This window comes from Patagioenas fasciata, chromosome 4, assembly GCF_037038585.1.
Source record: "Patagioenas fasciata isolate bPatFas1 chromosome 4, bPatFas1.hap1, whole genome shotgun sequence".
Taxonomy (NCBI): Eukaryota; Metazoa; Chordata; class Aves; order Columbiformes; family Columbidae; genus Patagioenas; species Patagioenas fasciata.
Window position 1 is genome coordinate 10,297,866 of NC_092523.1, and position 19,295 is coordinate 10,317,160.

At 38.1% G+C, this 19,295-nt stretch overlaps 1 protein-coding gene across 2 annotated transcripts in view; it reads left to right on the plus strand.

The window, feature by feature from the left end:
* The window catches only part of FAM193A (family with sequence similarity 193 member A), a 79,279-nt gene that overhangs the window by 16,772 nt on the left and 43,212 nt on the right, over positions 1-19,295 (plus strand). For both annotated transcript variants that reach the window (XM_071808495.1, XM_065837341.2), the window contains exons 2-3: positions 14,345-14,410; positions 16,989-17,234. In XM_071808495.1, coding sequence (XP_071664596.1) covers positions 14,345-14,410; positions 16,989-17,234 — 312 coding nt within the window. The remainder of the gene's footprint in view (positions 1-14,344; positions 14,411-16,988; positions 17,235-19,295) is intronic.

Sequence of the window (19,295 nt, forward strand, 5' to 3'; positions counted from 1 at the left end):
TTCAAGCTTTACATATTTCCTTAGTTAATTCAGTAAATTTCTGGTCTCCCCATAGTAGTAGTTGAAGCACACCACACTATGTTTCAGTACTGTGTTTCATGTGGCTATAAGAAATTTAAGCTGTGATGTGATGTGTGCATCACATATGATGGACATCTAGAACTGGAGAATTTGGGGATAATGAAGTGCAAGGACTGAGGTAATCTGCTGTGGACATTAAATTAACTTGTGGTTTTATTAACTTTGAAGTGATTTGTTAGAAACATGACATTGGAACTGCATTCAAAGGTTAAAGCTTACTTGCTGCATCTTCCCCTGTAATTTTGCTGATTGCTCTCAAGTCCAGCTGTTAAACTAGGACTCTGCTTCTTACTAATGCTGATTTTTGCAGGACTAAAGTGACATAGAACTGGAGAATTATTTCTCAGGTTTCCGTTGTTGTCTGTGTCGTGTCTGAGTACAACATATGCAGTTGCCCTGACACTGCTGTTTCTGTTATGGAAGTTTCTGTTATGGCCAGTTTTAAAAATTGTATTTGATGGATGCTTTTGGAAATGCCCTCTCCCATGCATGGCTTTACTTAATATTTTAGGAGATTTTGTTGTCAAAAGTGAATATGCTTAACTCTTTACCAGGTACTAGTTGAGGTCGTTTTAACATAACTCCTGAAATCAAGCATCTGCAGTTGTATCATTGAAGCTACATAGTCAAGTAATTAATTCCTAAGTGGTGTTTTATGCATCTTAAATTTGACTTTGGGTAAATGTTTCTTACTGTTAATAGAGAAAGTGCTGGCATGTTTTGGGGGTTTTGTGTTTTGCATAATCCTATTAATTTTACATATTTCAGTTCAGGGTTGAAGTATAAACAACAGATGAAAAAAACATATATGCATGGTTGTTACCTGCCAGGGCTAGCTGAGACGTTTTGGGGTGCTTTAACTACCTGCTCAGAACAATTTTGGCCGTTGAACTGGGGAAAAGAAATGATTGAATCATCTTCATTATTAGCTTTGGTATTTTTTTTTTAGCACATGTGACTGCATAATTGCTGGAAAAACATTGAACATCTTTCTAGTACAGGAAAGGCAGAATCCGGGTGGGAGGTGGTTTTGCTCTGTTCTGCTGTGTCATGTTTGTCTACAAAGAAGGGAAGTATTGCATGTGGGCTATATGTGCCTAAAGAATTTGTGATGTCTGTAATTAAAATAAAATCTCCTTTCCTCCTGTTTTTTTCCCCCCTGGAGAGCCTGGATTTTGGTGGCTGCACATCTGAGTATTACAGACCCAAGTCTTTTTGCACTCATGTCTAAGCTTATTCACACTTAAATTAGTTCTGTTATTTTGTATACCTGCTGCCATTTCACTTGTCAAGTAAGGAATAGCACTTAATACTGTGCAGAAAACTCTTTAAGTATAATTAATTACTATACTTCCACCAGTAAAAGATATTATTTCCTCCTCCCCCCGTATGGCTTAATATTAAATTTGATTTATTTTGGTTTCAGGTTTTTATGTTTGCTTTATCTTGCAAATTGTCTATACCTTTACACAAAATTTAAGATACGAAATATTTCTGCTTCTTATTTTAAGTGCAGTATTAAAAGATATAGTAGAGCCTTGTAGAAAGTACTGTAGGCAAATTTCTCTTCATTTCCCCGACCACAAATAGAATTTAAAAAATCACCCAGAAGACAAGGACAGCTCATCTATTACAATAGAGTTGCAAATATATTTGAACAACTGCTAAGCTTTTTCATGTGAATGGTGATAAAAATGTGAAGGGATCTGCGCAGTTTGTTTTTTTTTGTACTTCCTGTCTGTTGAAATACCATAAGATGCCTTTCATTATCTGAATGAATTTCTTTCGAAATACATCTTCCATATCCATATCTTCAGTTCTGCTTCGCATCCTTCATGCTGTGACTGATAGTCTTTTACTTCAGTTTGAATGTGTTCCAGGACACTTTACTCTACTTTCCCTGTCCTTAGTTTTAATTCTTGCCTTCACAGAGAGAAAGAACCTCATTGCTTTGCTAAGCTAAATGAACCAGGCCTCTTGCTGACAACCCTGTTTGGCTGTCGCTGTGTCTATTCCAGTTAGATATTTCTTGAGGTGGTTGACCACACAAGGTCTCCTCCAGAGGGCTGTGAAGCAGCACTAATACTTCCTTGGAAACAGTGCGATGCATCTTGAAATCATGTTGCTTTTTTTGAGACTTAGGGATGACCATAAGCCATTGGTGTAACTGAATCCTTCTCCCCGTTCACTTCCAAATCTTGATAGAGAATTAATCTGGGGAAGGATATTCAGTTGGAAGTAAAGCACAAGACACTTGTCAGTGTCTATGACTTTTTTAAATGCTCCTTTAAGATGTCAAATTTCTTGATTTGGAATTGGGGACTGGAAAATTCTGACAATTGGAAATGTAAAGTATAAATAATTGCTTGAATGATGAAAGGGAAGAAGTTATAAAATTATCAGTACAAATTATTAAAATATACCTATATCCAGTGATACTTCTTAAAATAGCTAATTTCTAATAACGTATTTTCCAAGTTACATGTAGTAGCTCATATTGATGCCATGCAAAATACAAAGAAGATGAGGATATTAATTGCTGCTGGCTTTAACCTGAATGGTTTTATTCAGCCAATTAATATGTTGCGCACATATAGGCTTGCTGTAGTTTCTTGGTTGCACAGTTTAAGAGCTGAGAGCCTCATATTTACTATAGTTCGGGTTTGTTCTGTTTCAAAAAATTTTTCTTGAAGAGAAGAATGAAGATATAATTCCAAACAAGATGAGCAGCTTTCTTGTATATAATTTTTTTACTTCAAAATGTAGGGCTTTGATTCTTCCTGTCTTCACCATGTCTCTGAAGTGTCATTGTTTTCCTAAGCTGTAATATTCTATGCTGAATCCCATTTTAACTTACTCCCTCCATTAAGCTGAAATATAGATTTTTTTTTTAATTGTTATTCTTAATGGCCTGACTTAATGTTTTGTTTTATTGTGGAAGTGAATTTTTCCTGTATTTATGGTGTATGATGCAATGTGTCGTCAGCTGAGGGTGCCCATTTGCATAAATAGTCATGCTGTAGTTTGCCAAGTGAAGTTGGGCAGTTGGATAAAAGTGCTATATTAGGCTTCTGTTTTCTTCTTTCCCCACAAGGGCACTATCTTTCATTTATTGTGATACAATATGAATTTCAGTGTGGTAGATGATATATATTTTTCTAGTATGTGTTCATAGATTTAAGCATGATATAAATTGTGAGTCTGATACTTGAAGTTTTTTGTAAGATGAGACAGGTGAGTTTAGGTTCAAAGGAAGATAAAATGACAAGATGGGACTTGTAAGCCTCAGCACTTTTCATGGCATGGGGGGTTTGTTGCTTCCTTCTGTCATGATCCCTCTCCACTGGAAGGCAATTAACCATTAACCACCAGAGACTTCAGCCAGGGCAGGTTCCCTGTGGCGTTAATGCTGTTTGCTGGGAAGCGCGCTCTGCCTGGAATAGGGACGTGTGCAGGGCGGGGGAACGGCCCGTGGGTTTGATCTTCAGCTTTGGGGTAGCACTGCATCTTGTCTTGACTGCTTTTGAAAAAGTAAGGGTGATTTCAGCTCATTCAGTTTCAAATTCAGTAGTATTTTTGTTTCCAGATGACATCTTTGTCCTGGAAAACCTTCAGCTGCTAATTGTAAATGAGTATATTGCTAGCGTGTTCGGGGAATTGTGACAGTGCTATTAGTGTTTTTGGGTTGGCTTGGAATAAAATGTGGAGCTTTATTCATAGTGCTTCCAGAGGATATGATGACTTGGAAAGGGATAATAAGAGCACTCAGCTGATGGAGGAAAACCGGTATTTGTTCATATGCTACAAACAGTGTTCATGCAAGTGTTGCCAAATTGCATGCGACTTACCTGGACAGATCGATGGATTGAAGTGGCTGCGGTGATGGCCCGTGCCTACCTGCACAATATTTTGTCTATTAAAAAAAGACTAGCCCAGTCATTGAATCCATTCATAATGATATCATATGAAGGAGCAGGGAGGTTATTTGGTATCTGACAGGGATTTCTTCCTGAACACCAGTTCTTGTGGCTACCTAGTCGAAAGGATTGCCCATGTTCCTGACTTCCAGGAGCCTGTTTTCTAACTCTTTCCAGTTTCTCGGAAGGTAAGGAATAAATGGCTCATCAGACAGAAGCATCTGAATATGTAACAGAAAAAAGTGATGATGGAGAATAAACAAAAAGAATGAAATTTGCTAATTGATTCTGAGCCCAGATAAATTCTGTTTTAGATTATTTGCTCTTTGCAATCTTTATATAGGAATTACTCTAGATCTTATCTTCTGGAAAGAGTACCCAAACAAGAATGAATTGAGGAAGGTCTTTGGCCTTTGTTAATACAAATTTCATGAGATCATGTGCCAGGAACCACTTAGATATTTTTCTTAAGTACAACTTATATAGGTTTGGTTTTAGTGGTGGAATTCAGCTTAGTGTCTGCAGGACTTCTGGTAGGGTCTGGGCACTTCATTCTACTAAGGGTTTTATTTGATTGTGATTAGTTGTCACATCAGACTTATTTTTAAAAGCGAGGAGGGTGGATTTTATTGGAGCAGTTGAGGTAGGAATGAATGTACCCATCTGTAAGTTTCATGAAATTAATAGTTAAAGTCTGCATCATTGAAGTTAAGGTCCAAGCAAGTCATTTGTTCTTGTTTAATTAAAAACAAAAAAAAGAAAAAGCTCTTCTTTGAGCGTAACCTTGCTCTAAAATCCAGTTAAAAAGTTAAGCAATTGTAGATTGTTCTTCCTTATGACAGGATACAGTTTTATCTTTTAAATTTTGGGTTATGAATGCTTTCCAGTTCCTGCAGAGCTCATACCTTTTCTCTGTGTGTGCTAATATTTTCATATTGTGGCACTATATGCTGTGAACTCTATTTCCTAACAGGTGCTCATTTCCTGAAGGATGGATTTTAGATTGAGTCAGCTAAAAGAAAAATTGAGCGTGCTGTTGAAGAATGTGTGGGAGGAAGGTCACAGAATATACGTCTTGCTCCCATAAAACTTGTTACAGAATAACAATATCTGCATTCTTTTGAAAGCATGACTTCAAAGTTGTCTTTTTGAGGTACTATTGAAAGAAAACTTTCCCAGGTTAGTTTCAGGCAACTTTATTTGCAGTGTAGTTCGTTTTATTTAAGGCTGTGGTGTTTCTGAGTATAGCTTTTTGTCAATCAGGTTTTGATAGGTTTGTGAATTTAGGTAGCTGTTTGGACTTCAGTTCTCTAAATCCACTAGAAGCCTTGGTTTTTCCTATTTTCAGAGGACCTGAATCCTTAAAGAACTAGAAGTAGAAATAAGGTGGGTTTTCTTCCTATTTTGCATTGTTCGGTGCTGTCTGATTTCCTTCCTCACTGCTCTATTTTGAGGCTTTTGTGTGTGTCTGGTCATACGGAAAACAAAACCTTGATTACATATACTTTTTGCACTGACTTTTTAAATGATATCTATGTATTTGATCCAGCAGGTGCTAACAGTGTACAACCAGCACTTTTCCAAACCATGGGGAAAAGATGCCTTGAACTTTTCCCAACTACTAATATTGTCTTGTGTTGAAAAGCAGGAGTGTGTATAGGGGACTTACACTCCCCCCTCAGCCCCTGCCCGTGTGATGAACCTGTAAATACTTACATCTTATAAAATTTCTTTGGCGCAACGTCTTGTTTGCCAAGTAACTTAGACGTGAGTTTTAGCAGGAGGTGGCAGAGGTTTGCCGCCTTCTGTTTTAGGTTATCTCCCAAAATGGGTGAGATGGGGACAGCCTCCTCACCCACCCAAAACTGTTAAATCACACTAAACCAGGAAGCTTTGGTCTTTTTGAACAAGTCCAGTATATACCTACTACTTATACTTTTTATGATTCTTCTCCTTGGATTCAGCATCTGTAGTAAGGGCTTCAACTGGAAAAAAAGTATTTCCTTTGAAATAGTTGTAATTTCTGTTGAAAATTCTTTTGTTTTGAGTTAATATCAAAAATCCTAAGGGATTTTACTGTCGGAAAGAAATCAAATCGGGTTTGTGATCTTGGAGGTGTGGGAAGAAGAATAATTTTGTTGGGGTTTTGAGTCATTCATAGTGATCTTGCTTTGTTATCTATATGCAAGGTAGATTAAGCTTCCTTGATTAAGTCTCCCCACCCTCAGCTTGTCAGGTTGTTTGACATCAACAATTTGTTTTAGGAATAGCTTTTACTAAGCTATGGAAATAGTGTGTTATGTTTACTTAAATCCAAGTGATAAGTTTTAATGATATGACTTGTTGAATAAGGGAAGCCTTCAGAGAACCTGTCTTGCAGGTTTTTAAATTCTGTAATGGTGTGATTTCACTTGATAAAGAAAAAGCTGGAAGGCAGTGTTATCATATTAAAAAGGTCAAAATTGTGATGGAAATGTCACTAAAACTATTCAAGTCTCATAATGTTGATTGTGTATGAATAATGAGTATTACGCAGGAAATTGCAAACAAGAAAACTGTTTGTTGTGTTGAGTAAAGAAATTTACCTGGAATCTAAAAGCTGTATTTTGGCAGTAGCATAAGTCAAAATGGTTAGAAACCATTTTGCTTGTAAGCATTTTCTGTGGAGATGCTTGGATAGTGAATACCTGATTTTGGAGTAATGTGATAACTGTTGCTGAATAAATCTTTAAAACTTCTAATAGATTGATCCTAATATGTTGTGAAATACGATAGTGCTTCATATTAGAAACCTTTTGGAGGGCTAAATGAGTGACCTACTTGCCAACAGCTTTGTTAGCTCCTTGAACAAGTATTTGTAATTGAGTGCAACACTGGTCCTATCTGCTTGGCATTTTCATATCTTTTGCTTGTTTTTGCAAACAAAACATGTGCAAATTCTCAAGTTAGATGAATCATCTTTTCCTAGTGCCAGCATTGTCTCTCTTCCTTCTTCCCCCTTCACAGATTGTTTCTTGTGGTTGGCCGTAGCATACATAGTCCTACCTGGCTAAGCATGATGGAGGGAGTGTGACATGGTGGGCCAGTGTGCTTTACAGTCACAAGATTTCCAACCTGCCCTGTCCAAATGTATATATATACATGATTGTACATAAATCAGTTTTAGTGCTTCTCATAGCTAGTTGCTGCATTTCCCAGCTGACATGAGGATCTGCCACAAATCTGCTGCCCAAATGTCCTCGATGACCAGGAGGGGGCTGTGCAGTCAGGTTGTGCTGAGCTCCTTGGCTGTCCAGTGGAGTTTTGGCTTATTTGTACTTCAGAACAGTATGGTAAGGTTATATATTTGTCTGAGATCTGTGGCATGATGGTAATGATTTCTGGTACGTATGGTAGCTATTGAACATAAGTGTGCTGTGCGTTAGGTACCAGCGTGAGGAAGGGTTGAGTTGACACATTGGCTGTATTGATGTGCAGTGCGTTCTGCCGTCTGGAGCCTCTGCCAGGTTTCTCCCTAACACTTTACTCTTGGCTGTTGTTCAGTTTATGGTAACTTCCCTTTCTTCTGCTGCTTAATTATTTCAGATCTGTATTTGAGAGTAATGTTCAGGTTTTGTATTTCAAATTTAGGATATCAAGAGAGTCGTGGAAACCTTGTGACACTCCTTGGAATGGTTGTTCTTCCACAACCTTCACACTGGTAATTGAGGTAGAGATTTAAAGGTTCTCTGAAATTGTGTGTAGTCCGGTAGCTTTTTAAAGGAGTACCAAGGGACTGACTTCTTGCATCACTGACTTGTTTATGGATATGTTTTTCTCCAGTGAAGTGTTTTCCAGTCTCCAGAGTGTGGACTTCACTCGAATTATAGAGACTGCTGGGCTGGGAAAATATAATTTAGGAATTAGTGAGTATTAACACCCAGAATAAGCACGATTGGTATAATGGATTAGTAGTCTGCAAAACTGATAAATTGGCCAGATTAAGTGTTGGCTGCCTTAATATGGATATTTGAATTTCAATTCTTATCACCTCGTCTCTTCTTTCTCTGGTTTTTGTGTGATACTTTGGCATCCTTAGCAAAAACAAGAATCTTTTTGTGCAGGAAACCTTCACAGTGTTCCCTGTTCGTGACATTTGCAGCTAATCAATAATCACTTTTTCTGTCAGCTTCTCTCCTACAATACTGAGACTCCCTGGCAAGCAAGTGTGTGTTAGTGAGTGTAACTGCATTCTGCTCAGTGTCACTAGAGATGTGGGATTATCACAGAAACAATCTATATGTTTATAATGTCAGTATCTTAAGCAAGACACTCCTGTTTCTAAATCAGGGTGGGGTACTAGGATAGTTTGTTCACCTTTTATCTTTATAGTTACTAAACTATTTGGAGGTCTTAATTCATATACACCTACCACCCCCCAAAAGGTGATGTTTTGCTGTTGCGAACATGCACTAAACCGTGATTATATTTGGAAGAAGAAGCCTCCAAAGTTTTTAGTCACTGTTGCAAATCAAACATTTACTGATTTCCAAGCTACTGTTTAAAAGCTCTTTGGAATTAAATTTTATATGACTGATGTCAAAAGGCTTTTTTTTTTTTCTTTCTAAAACAATAGTAATAAATTCTGAGAGCTTTTTGAGTTTCTTGAGCATTGCTGTGCCAATGAACCTGGAAGTGCCTTGTGTATTGCTGATGATTTTCCTGCCTCTTGTTGGGTGTGTTAGTTTTACAGTCTCCATGCTCCAGTGCTAGGAGAAAAACCTCTTACATTAAATTTTTTTGTAGATACAGTTTTAGCATGCTTTTCTAGAAGGGCGTGTCCTCTTACTGCAGAACCTCTAGTACTTTTGGGGGATTATATAACAACAAAAAATAAGGAATCTTTAGACTTGTAGTTTACCTTCTCTTAAATTTTCCTGTTCACTTGCCACTTTGGTGTCAGACTTTCATGACCATGAACAGGGACCATTAGTCACCTGGGGCCAGCCCAGCCACCCCTCGCTGGAAGGAGGATATTTCTGCATTTCTTGGCCATGTTGGTATTGACCATAAATATTCCTGTAGTGGCAGTAATAACATGGTCATCCTCTCCGAGAAGATTCCTGAATATGGTTCTGGGTGATCATTCATCTGATTCTAAAACCTCCCTGGACTGTTTCTTTCAACATATATCATCCTTATACAGCAAGTACTTTCACGAAAAAAAAGTGTGCTGTTTCTTATTGCACAGGTCAATTTCTGATTTATTAGGCACCTGCTTTGTTTTTGCAATAGTTGATGTCTTGCAGGGTTTGTGCTGTTTTGGTGGGTGACTTTGTTCTTATTTTCATGTGTTGCACGGAACTGGTCTGTCCAGAGTGTAACGAAGATGACTTTTTCTGTGAGAAACTGGACAGTACTTTGCGTGGTCTCTTGGATGGGTACTTGTAATGCCTAAAAAAAAATGTTCATGGATTTATTAGAATACAGCAGATGAAAAATAATCAGAAAGTTGCAACACATGAAATCACATAGGCAAGGTTATGACACTGGCAAGTAGATCCGTTTCAGTTTGCTTTTCCTCTGAAAAACCAAGCTGTACCAGATGTTAAATAGGTATAATGTAGACTTAGGAAAGTATTAAGGAAGGGGTAAGTGGTGATAGTTCACTGCTGGTTTTTGCATTATAATATCTCTTCAGTGCTGTAATATATGCCCTGCAGAGGCTATTGTTACTGCAGAGACTGTGATCACTACTGATGATGTTCAGGAGCGATGTTCAAAGCAGAACAAACCCCCAAACCTTGCTGTGCTCGAGGTCTGCTCCGCATGCTGTCCTGTCTGACCCTGTGTGTAGAATAATCCTCTTCCCATGTGCCTTTCTAGGTCTTATCAGTCCAGAGGTGTCCTGCATCAGATTTTGTTTGCTACCTGCTGCTGAACCTGTCTCTCCTGTATTTATCATTATTCTTTTCCTTCATCTGTGCATTTAACTTCCACAGTGGCTTATTCTTCAATCAGTTGGGGTTAGGGAGGAAGGAGCCTAAATTTTCACTTACTGAAATCAAACAGTTTCCTATCTCTTGAACTGAAGGCACAAAGTAATCTTTCTCCACATGTGAAAATCACGAAGGTCTTTGTAAGTGCCGCTTGTCTGCCAACAGCAGTTCTGTGACAGATTTAGCTGTGCCTGGGAGAGGAGAGGAAGAGCTCACCCTGCGGCTGGAGAGCACCCAGCTCAGAGCCTGGTTTGGGCTGTGGGAAGGGAGGTTTGTTACTGGGGACTGAGGTTGGATTCGTCTGCCTCTGAATGGCCTTGGGCCACCATGGTGGGCAGCTGTGGAGCAATGTTGTCCTGCTGGGACGGGAAGCACCTGAGAGGAGCCTTAGCACAGAGCAGCTGTGGCAAAAAGGGTTTTGGCACATAAAGCGGAGGCAGGAGAGCAAGACATCTTGATGGGTTTTGTGGGGGGTGGCCAGGATTAAGTGCAGTAGGTTTCTTTAGTGTTGCTCAGACACTTAAAGAAAATGTGTTGTTTCAGATGTTTCAACAAACTTAATTTTTCTCCTCCCTATATAAAAGTAAGGGAATTAATTCCAGTGGTATGGAATACATTTGTTATATTGGGACCTTGTAGAATAAAGTATAACCTTAATTGTCTTTTGGTAACGTTGTTTTCCTAGTTTAACTCTTTGCTAATACACCTGCAAAAATCAGCGCAGTATTTTCTAGTTTTTTCCCCTAGGAGAAGTTTAAGTCCTGCATTTTTTTGAGCATCACATTTCTGCTGGACTCTTCAGGGTTCAACAATGATGAGCCAAATATAAACTTTCTTCTTCTATTTTTCCTACCCCAAGCTCTCCCAAGACGTGGTGTCACTCTCTCCCTTGTGATGTTTGTGTGGCTTCACCAGGCTGCAGCTGCAAGAACGATGGGGACAGGTTGTCTAGGAATATGTTATTCGGCCCGCTGAGGGTCTGATTTTGTGATTGTGACAGAGCAAATTATGGCAGTCATTGAGTGTTTGTGTTCTTCTTGCTCAGCTGGTTCTTCAAGGACATTCAGGTGAAATCAATAAGTATTTTTTTAAGCTGTGATTATCACTTAATACATTCTGGTGCCAAGATGGTGTATGCCTTATTTTCAAAAAAATTAACATTTTAGAGAGAGGCTGAATTAGTGTGACAGCAGCTTCCAAGAAAAATAAAAGTATCTTCTTTTACATTCTAAATAACATTTATAGAAAGAACAGAAAGGTTTTCCCTCCTCTTGTAGCGCCCCCATCGCTTTCTATTACGGTGAAGAGATTCCCCTGTTCCTGGTCCCTGTCAGCCTTCCTTCTGGTACTTATCTTCACAAAATGGGATTTTAAAACGTAAAACTTTATCATAATTAAGAAGGATACTCAGGACTGTAAAAATAAGTTGTTTTTTTTAAAAAAAAAGTGTTGTCCAGCAGTGATACCTGTCGAGCTTGTCACTTCTACTTTAAATTTCTGCACAGAGTTATATCTGTCAACATATGGCCCAGCAACTGGATCTTATAAGGTCCTTCTGCAATTCTCCAGTTGCATTAGTAACATGAATTGAGTGCTATTGGTTATTGTAACTTTGTCATCTCAAACAGTTTTTTGCTGTAGACCTTGGATAACTGTGGTTTTCTAGATATCTTTTGAACTTTCATAAATAAATATTTAGAAAATCATATTCTGCTCCTGTGGTACTGGTGAAGTATAAAGCTAGCATTAAGATACTGAAATTATCAGTGCAACTGTAACATTCTTGAGCTTGTTTAGGACTCTTGGATAAATGTCATCCACCCTTAGTGGACTGCCAATTTTTGGGTTGTCCATTTGCACCATACTTCTTTCTAGTAGTGCTGTGCTTTGAAACAGATTCTCTAATGTGTCTCTTACTGGGAAGGTATCTTTAAACTCCTCTATAGTGAACAAGAAGATGCAGAAAATAAATCTGGCGATTCTGCCATTCCCTTAGCTTCTTTGACCATTTTTAAATGCATCTATTTGTTTGCTTACTTTAACCTTACAGATCCTAACAGGCTGCCTACTTATTGCTCTTCATGTGCTTTGAAAAAGGATTTAGTTGTAGTTTTTTTAGTTTTTCCTCACTTCCTTAAGTTATTTGTGAGACTGTCTCATTGTAATTTTTTTCTTCTCTGTCTTTAGCTTGCTATTGTTTGAGCCTCATTTGGACAACTTCTACAAGATTCTTCTAATGTTTTGTCTAATATGCTATTTAGCCATCTCCTTCCCTTCCTTGTCATGTCATTATTCACCCCTACTTAAGTCCTTTTTGCCATTATTTTTTTAATATTGGCTCTAAGCCTCATACAATATTTTAAACCTCATTGCCTACAGATGTTTGGTTTTTTTATTATTCTCTTTAAGTTTCCTCCTATTTATCTAATTCATTTCTTTAAATTCCTTGGTGTTTGTTCCTCCTGCAGATATTTAGGTTGCTACTAAATTCTGAGAGGTTTACACTTAGATTTTGAACAAAATCCTACCCGGTGCTTAGGATCAAGAGATGCCTTTTCTTTTGTTAGTAGCATGACAATTCTTTCCATGAAGCAGTCACATGTGATGGTCAGTTTTTTCTTGACATCCTGTGACATTTTGCGGATAACAGAAGCCTCCCACTGGTTTTGTCTTTGCTTCTGTAGCATTTCTGCTGCCTTCAGCTGGGTCACTGAACATCTGCATGTTTAATGTGGTGGCTCCTGCATTTCGTGTTCTCACTATCTTGAATGTAAAGAAGGTAAATGTACTCCTTTAATGAATAGGTAATGGGTTTGGATAGACTTGTCTTTTTTTTAATTTTCTCAAAAAGAAGTTTTTTTTCAGCCACAGGTAGCAATTTCATTCTAAACTTTCTTACTGCTTCCTTTGCTCTTGAATGCATATGCACGCCAGTAACCAGCGGACCTCCAGGACTGGAGGATTTCTTCTCTTGGTGAAGGGGACTTTCCTTAATCCAGATGACCTTTTCTTTTTTTTTTCCACTTCTTGGAAGATGGCTGCATAAAGACACATCAGCATTGTTGTCCCATGGTTTTCTATATGAGATACTTGACTTGCATTTGACTTTTTTTCTTAAAAACCCACCCTTAAAAGTTAGCATAGATTATCTAAATGAAGTTGTATGATTTCTTATTTGTATCTTGTCTAGCAATGATTTGAAGATTGTGTTTCATCCTCTACTTTGTATTTGAAAAATCTGTCTAAAGACAGTGGCTTTGCAGTTGCTGGCTCTGTAAGCCGAGCGGTCAGTAATCCTGTGCGTGTGTAAAACTGAAGGATGGTTTTGGTTCTGGAGGAGGCTCCAGTTCAAGTTTGGTAGCAGGGTTAAAATATTTTCTGAACTCTGTAAATCCAACATACAAGATGTGGGATTTCTGATGTTAAACGGGCTGGGTTTTATTGCAGTCCTTAGAGTAGTCTTGGAAATATTAATATCAGGCAACAGCAGGTAGAAAACTGGAGGGCAAAAAGAGGTTGGCAAAAATATGTGGAAGGTGGAACAAAGGCACAAGGTCCATTACATCTGAAGTTCAAGAGATAAACCAGTGCTCAAGAGGAGGGAAAATTAAAAAAATAATTGATGGAGTTTATTTCCCTTCTCCCCTTTTTTTTTAAATCAAATACCTTTTCTTCAAGTCAGTGTGATCTAGGGCTCTTCATTGTCACCGACTTGAATTTGTGTGCCATCTTTACTCTTGTTTTAGTGTCCTTGAGTAATGCTGTATGAAACCACTTGGGGATTGTGGAAGGGTCTTGGTTGGTATGTAGTGGAGTGTCTGTAACACTTTTGGACAAACACGGTACAGAAGGAATCTTGGAAGGGTTTCTGTGTGAATTGTAACCTGGGGCGGGAGGAAGGCTCAATCGCTGAATGCTTTTTGGAGGCTCGCTGTGGAAGTCTTCCCATTTAACACTGCATGTTTTTCTAAGCAGTATTGTATTTAGCTTTCAAAAGGCAAGAATCTTTGGTAATTGTCTCGATTCACAACACAGCTTTGAAAGCTAAATGCAAACAATCAAATACAGAAGGAAAAATGTCAGTTTGCTTGTGACTTTTCTTTTTTCCTGTATCAATTCTTTCATATCAGGGTTGCATTGCTAGTAAAGCAGCTATTGTGCAAAAGTTGAAAGTACAAAGATGGTAAACTTTTGCATCTGTAGAACTTCTATAACACAACGGGTTTTCCATATCTGCAGGCAGTCATTCAAGTTTCAGAAGCTGTTTTGTCAACCCTCATATGCAGGGGAAGATTTTATTTAGTTTTTTTAATGCTCTTTTAGCATTCAACTCAACTATTGTAACCAATGTGCTACAATTTTTTCCAGGTTTCGCTAAATGGTACACAGTTCACAGACAGTTCTGTTGGATCAGAGTTCACAGGTGTTTCTCAGGTATGTGCAGCCAAATTTTGAGTGTATATGACAGCTGTATTTTTTAAACCTATTAGAGAAAACTTGTCAAAAACATCTGCATCTCTGCATAAGATTGGGACTTGGCGAACTAAAGTCAGTTCCTGATGACTTCACTATTGAAGTTTAAAAAAGCAGTGAAAGCTGCTATTTCTAAAGTTAAATTTTATCTTTATAATAAGCTTGAAATTGGACATAGATGTAAAAAAAGCTATGCAGTTTTATGGTAATAACGTTATTATTGGAAAGAAATCTAAATACATGGCAGAGATGCAGTTATTTCTGTTCTGACTTGTCCTACTTCCAGTGTTCTCTTATGAATGTTGTATCTGAACATGTTTCAGAGAAAAAGTGAGACTGGGTGTTTTCTTGCAGGGCTGCATCACACATTTTTTTGAAGCTTGACTAGTGGAAAAATATCTTGCTTTTCTTAAAATGTACACTTTTCTATGCGTCTTCAGCGTAATCAATGTGTATGTGACCTAATTCCAAGCTCATCTAATCCGTGAGAAGTTTACTGCTGCTGTTGAAATGGTCACATGAACAGTCAAAGCATTATAATATTTTGTATAAGAAAGAAACTGCAATTCATGACTTTGTCATAAAATGAAGCTACAAGGGAAATCTGAGATGTTTATGGTCTAGATTTTGTCAAGGTTCTACTTGTCAGTTTTGTTAGAAATAAACTGCTTAGAAGTTTCATTCTTCACAGTTGATTTGTGTTGTGGTCTAGGAACCAAGTGCTTTCATTTGAACTTCAAATCTGTTATAAATATGGGCCCAGCTGGAAGATTGTTAAGGTTTTATTAAGTCTGTGAGTTGGCTGGAATTAAGATTGTTGTTCCCAATGTATTTGCTATTGCATTTTTAATGCAGAATTTTGAACTTCTAGAGATCCTTGCAGCATGGCTGGGATGTATTTGCCATGACCTTTACCTTTGCAAAAGAGTGAGCGTCAGGTTGTCTTAACTTCTGAACTTTTACATTTTCGTCCTCTGCTTTTCCTACTTGTTGGAAGATGTCCTGCAGGTTGTGTTTGTAAGGATTTTCAGGAAGGGAAACTGTCAGGGCCAAGGGGCTGAGCAGCCGTGGCCTCTTGCGTGCAGGGTTTATAGCATCAGTCAGAACTGCAGTTGGATGCAGGTCAGCCAAGAGTAATGTTTAACTCGAGAGGTCTGAACTTGTTTGTAGAGCCAGTAAGGTGAGAGGGTGTTCCAGACTTTGGGAGGCAGAGCAAGTCTTCCCTCATGAGAATGTTGTCTGAAAACCTGCAGTAGACACCTGGACAACAAATAATGTTCGTTTTCTTGCCTTAGTTCTTAGGTGTGAATTCCTGAAGTGGCGTCAGTGAGTAGAAAGATTAGCTGTTCTTGCAAAATCTATTATCTTTCAGAAGTCCATGAGAAATTTAAGATACTTGTAGAGCGAAACTAAGTGTGTCTTTGGTTTTTTTTATGTCTAGAATTCTTAGTTTTGCTTCCCTATTACTGTCAGTTTTATAAAGGCAAAAAACACAGAAATCAGAGGTCATAATGCTGTGCTGTTTCTCTTCAGATGTCAGCAGTAGGGAGTTGATTTGTTATTGCCGTGTAGATGGGTCAGTGAATTGTGCTACAGCTTGAACTAGTCCTTTGCCCTTAAGAACTTTTTACCTATGCTTGTGCATGTCAGCCCTAATGGATCTTTAAAGCAGTGTTTTTGTTAGTATTGAAGTTGGAACAGTATCCAGAGGGATACTTGAATGACTTATTTAAATTTTACCTTTCTTTTGAGAAATAATTTAACTATTTTGCGACTTACATAGACGATCTGGCTAATGGATGCAGAACTAGCAGCTGTAATATCAAATAAATCTGAAGTTCTGCCATTACAAGATGTTTTGTTCCATTCATTATAATGTTGCTTATCTCTTGTCAAGTTGGGTTCTGTTTGGTTTGTGCTGCTTGACTTGTCTTTGAGTATCAGTTTTGATGATTAATCAGCATTTCATGGCTGAACCAGGATTTCAGGCACCGTAGCATCTGAAAGAGAAAGTAAGTTTTGAACTCACTCTGTCGCCTTAAGTTACCAAGTCTACTTTATTCAATGGCTCATAGTGGATTTTGAGACCCTACTGACTGGTTTCATTAAAACCAGGTTAAGCTTTCATTTTGTAATAAGCTTAGCTGAAAGTGTGTTTGTTTCAGTTAGTATTAAAAAAGGCATTGACACAGAACTTCCAAGAGCAGTTATTTTCCGTTTTTTCTCTAAGAATGACAACAATAAAAGGAATTATACTATACCGTTTTTAGTTCTACTTACTAGATTATTACATCTAGGCTGATTATTTGAGAGAGGACGACTGTAGTCCGTGTTCCCTGAAAGCATTACTTTTTAAATGGGGTGTATTCGTCATCAGAATTGTTTGCCATGTGGGGTTAAGATGTCTGTGTTTGCTCTTGGGACACTGCAATTAATGATGACTTTTAAAATGTATGTGGGTTTTTTTTAAATATCAGAATAAGTTTTATTTCTGGTATGTATTGTTGAATAACCAGTTATCTATCAAATTTATTTGTAGACACCGTTTACTTTTGGCTTGGGCCAAAGGGCACCATATACAACCGGGGAGCATTGTCTTCTCTGTAGAAGTGAACGAAAAGATAATTCGCTTTCAGAGAGCGGAATAAAAAATTCTAGCAAAACAGCACTTTCCACATCTCCAAAAGCAAACAATGTGCTGCATCTTCCACTGTGGGTGTGTCCAGACTGTCGAAGAACAGTCGAAAAAGAGGAGAGGCACACTACCATAGAGCAATCTCTTGTGGTAAGTGGAAGTACTTCTGTTCAGTACACTGAGAAGAGATGTTGTTATGGGCTGGATGCTACTTTGTGCTTTTGAAGCACTTCAGCTGTAAGTGCTTAGAAAGTATTTTAGAAGATTTTGAGTTGGTTTTCTTTCCTATGAGCTAAACTGAGCGGCTAAGTTTTTTCCAAAAATCAGGAGTTCTGATTCTGACTTTTGGATTTTTGGGTAAAGCAAGGCTTGGATTTATTTCTGGCTGGTTTTTTTGCCCGTTGAGTTTATTGGATCTCATACTCTGTCCTTTCCCCCTTTACTTAAATTCTGTTTCTTATGCTCTTACCAATGCGACTTTAATTATTACACGTTTTTTCTGTTCTCTGTCTGCTTGTGTACTTCCCCCATTTGTGAGGTAAACTGTCTAAATTTTCCTTTAGTGTTCTAGAGTCGCTGCACTTGCGCTGCCACCTTCCTGCATGTCTCTGAGGTTTTTCGTCTTTTCTTTCCAGTGTTTTTTTAATAAAGAAGCACAACTTTGCGTAGTATGCATATAACAATTTCTTTGTTGGAACACTGCAAACACTGATTTTAATGCATGATGCTAATATTTCAAGTTTTCATTATTTCCTAGATTAAGCGTTAAAATATATTTTCAAATGACAATTCAACTTCACGTAAGAGCTGTGCTCAGTGTAGCAGAAAGACAGAAAAAGTTCATTGACAGGTCCAATAAAACCCCATTAGAAGTAAAATATGATGCTGTCCTGCAGAACCAAATCGTCACAAGTGATCTGGGAAGCCACATCATTCTGATAATTGGAAGCATTATAGATTCATCTCCTTGTAGAGAGCTAACAGATTGTGCACGTGCCCGTAGGCACATACAGATTTTTATTTCAGTAAACAAAATAAGGGTGAGGAAAGGTTGTATTTGTATAGCATATATTGTTAAACCCTTATTAAAAACACAGTTAATGGTGACAACCAATGGTAGGACAAGGGGTAATGGGTACAAACTGGAACACAGGAGGTTCCACTTAAATTTGAGAAGAAACTTCTCAGTGAGGGTGACAGACACTGGACCAGGCTGCCCAGGGGGCTTGTGGAGTCTCCTTCTCTGCAGACATTCAAACCCGCCTGGACACCTTCCTGTGTAACCTCACCTGGGTGTTCCTGCTCCGGCAGGGGGATTGGACTGGATGAGCTTTTGAGGTCCCTTCCAATCTCTAACATTCTGTGGTTCTGTATATTTCTTGTGTACAACTAGTGTTTAATGATATTCTTGCTATTAACAAGGGTTAGTAAAATTAATCGGAAGATATTACATCTAAAGGAATTATATTGTTAGTTAGGTGGTAAACACATCCTGGAGAATTTGAGGCACAGCAAGACTAAAGCACACTATTGTTCAGTTGAGTCCAAATTTTTGACATAGTTAAGCTCTGTTTAATGAACTAGTAAAGAAAATAAGTGCCTTAATAGTTCAAGGAAGGCAGGATTTGCTTCCTGAACATTTCACTAACTTATAGATATTCCAGGTAAATAACAGTTGACAGTATATATTTTATTTGGCAACTTTTCTTATTTCAAGAGGAATTTTTTAAAGCAATCAGCAGAAGGATTTTCCAAGTTGGGAAGCTTGACTTGAAAAAAGAAACAAAAAAGAAGAAAATGAGAAAAATAAGTGGCCAGTCAAACTAGAGATACTAGCTGGGGGGGAGTGAGCTGAAAAAAGCAAGCTGTTATCAGTCACTGCAAGCCAAGGTGTCACCCCCTCAGAGCGAGCAGCACCGGGTGCTGGAGGTAGCATCCATTCCCAATGACAGCAACTCTCTAACATCCATTACTATGAGGTAGGATGTCTGGCTGTTACAAACAAGGGGATTTTATGCTTTTCGCTAGAAGGGATTGTTGTGCTACAGAAGTTAAACATACTGTCAAGTAGAGACTAAAGAGATCTTACTAGTGTATGCTTAATTGTGGGTGATGCAAGCTTTCCTTTAGCTTAATTCGTTGTTTATGCTGGAGTACATAAAGGTGATAATTACAACCAACATACTTTGGTTATTAGAAATGAAGCTATAC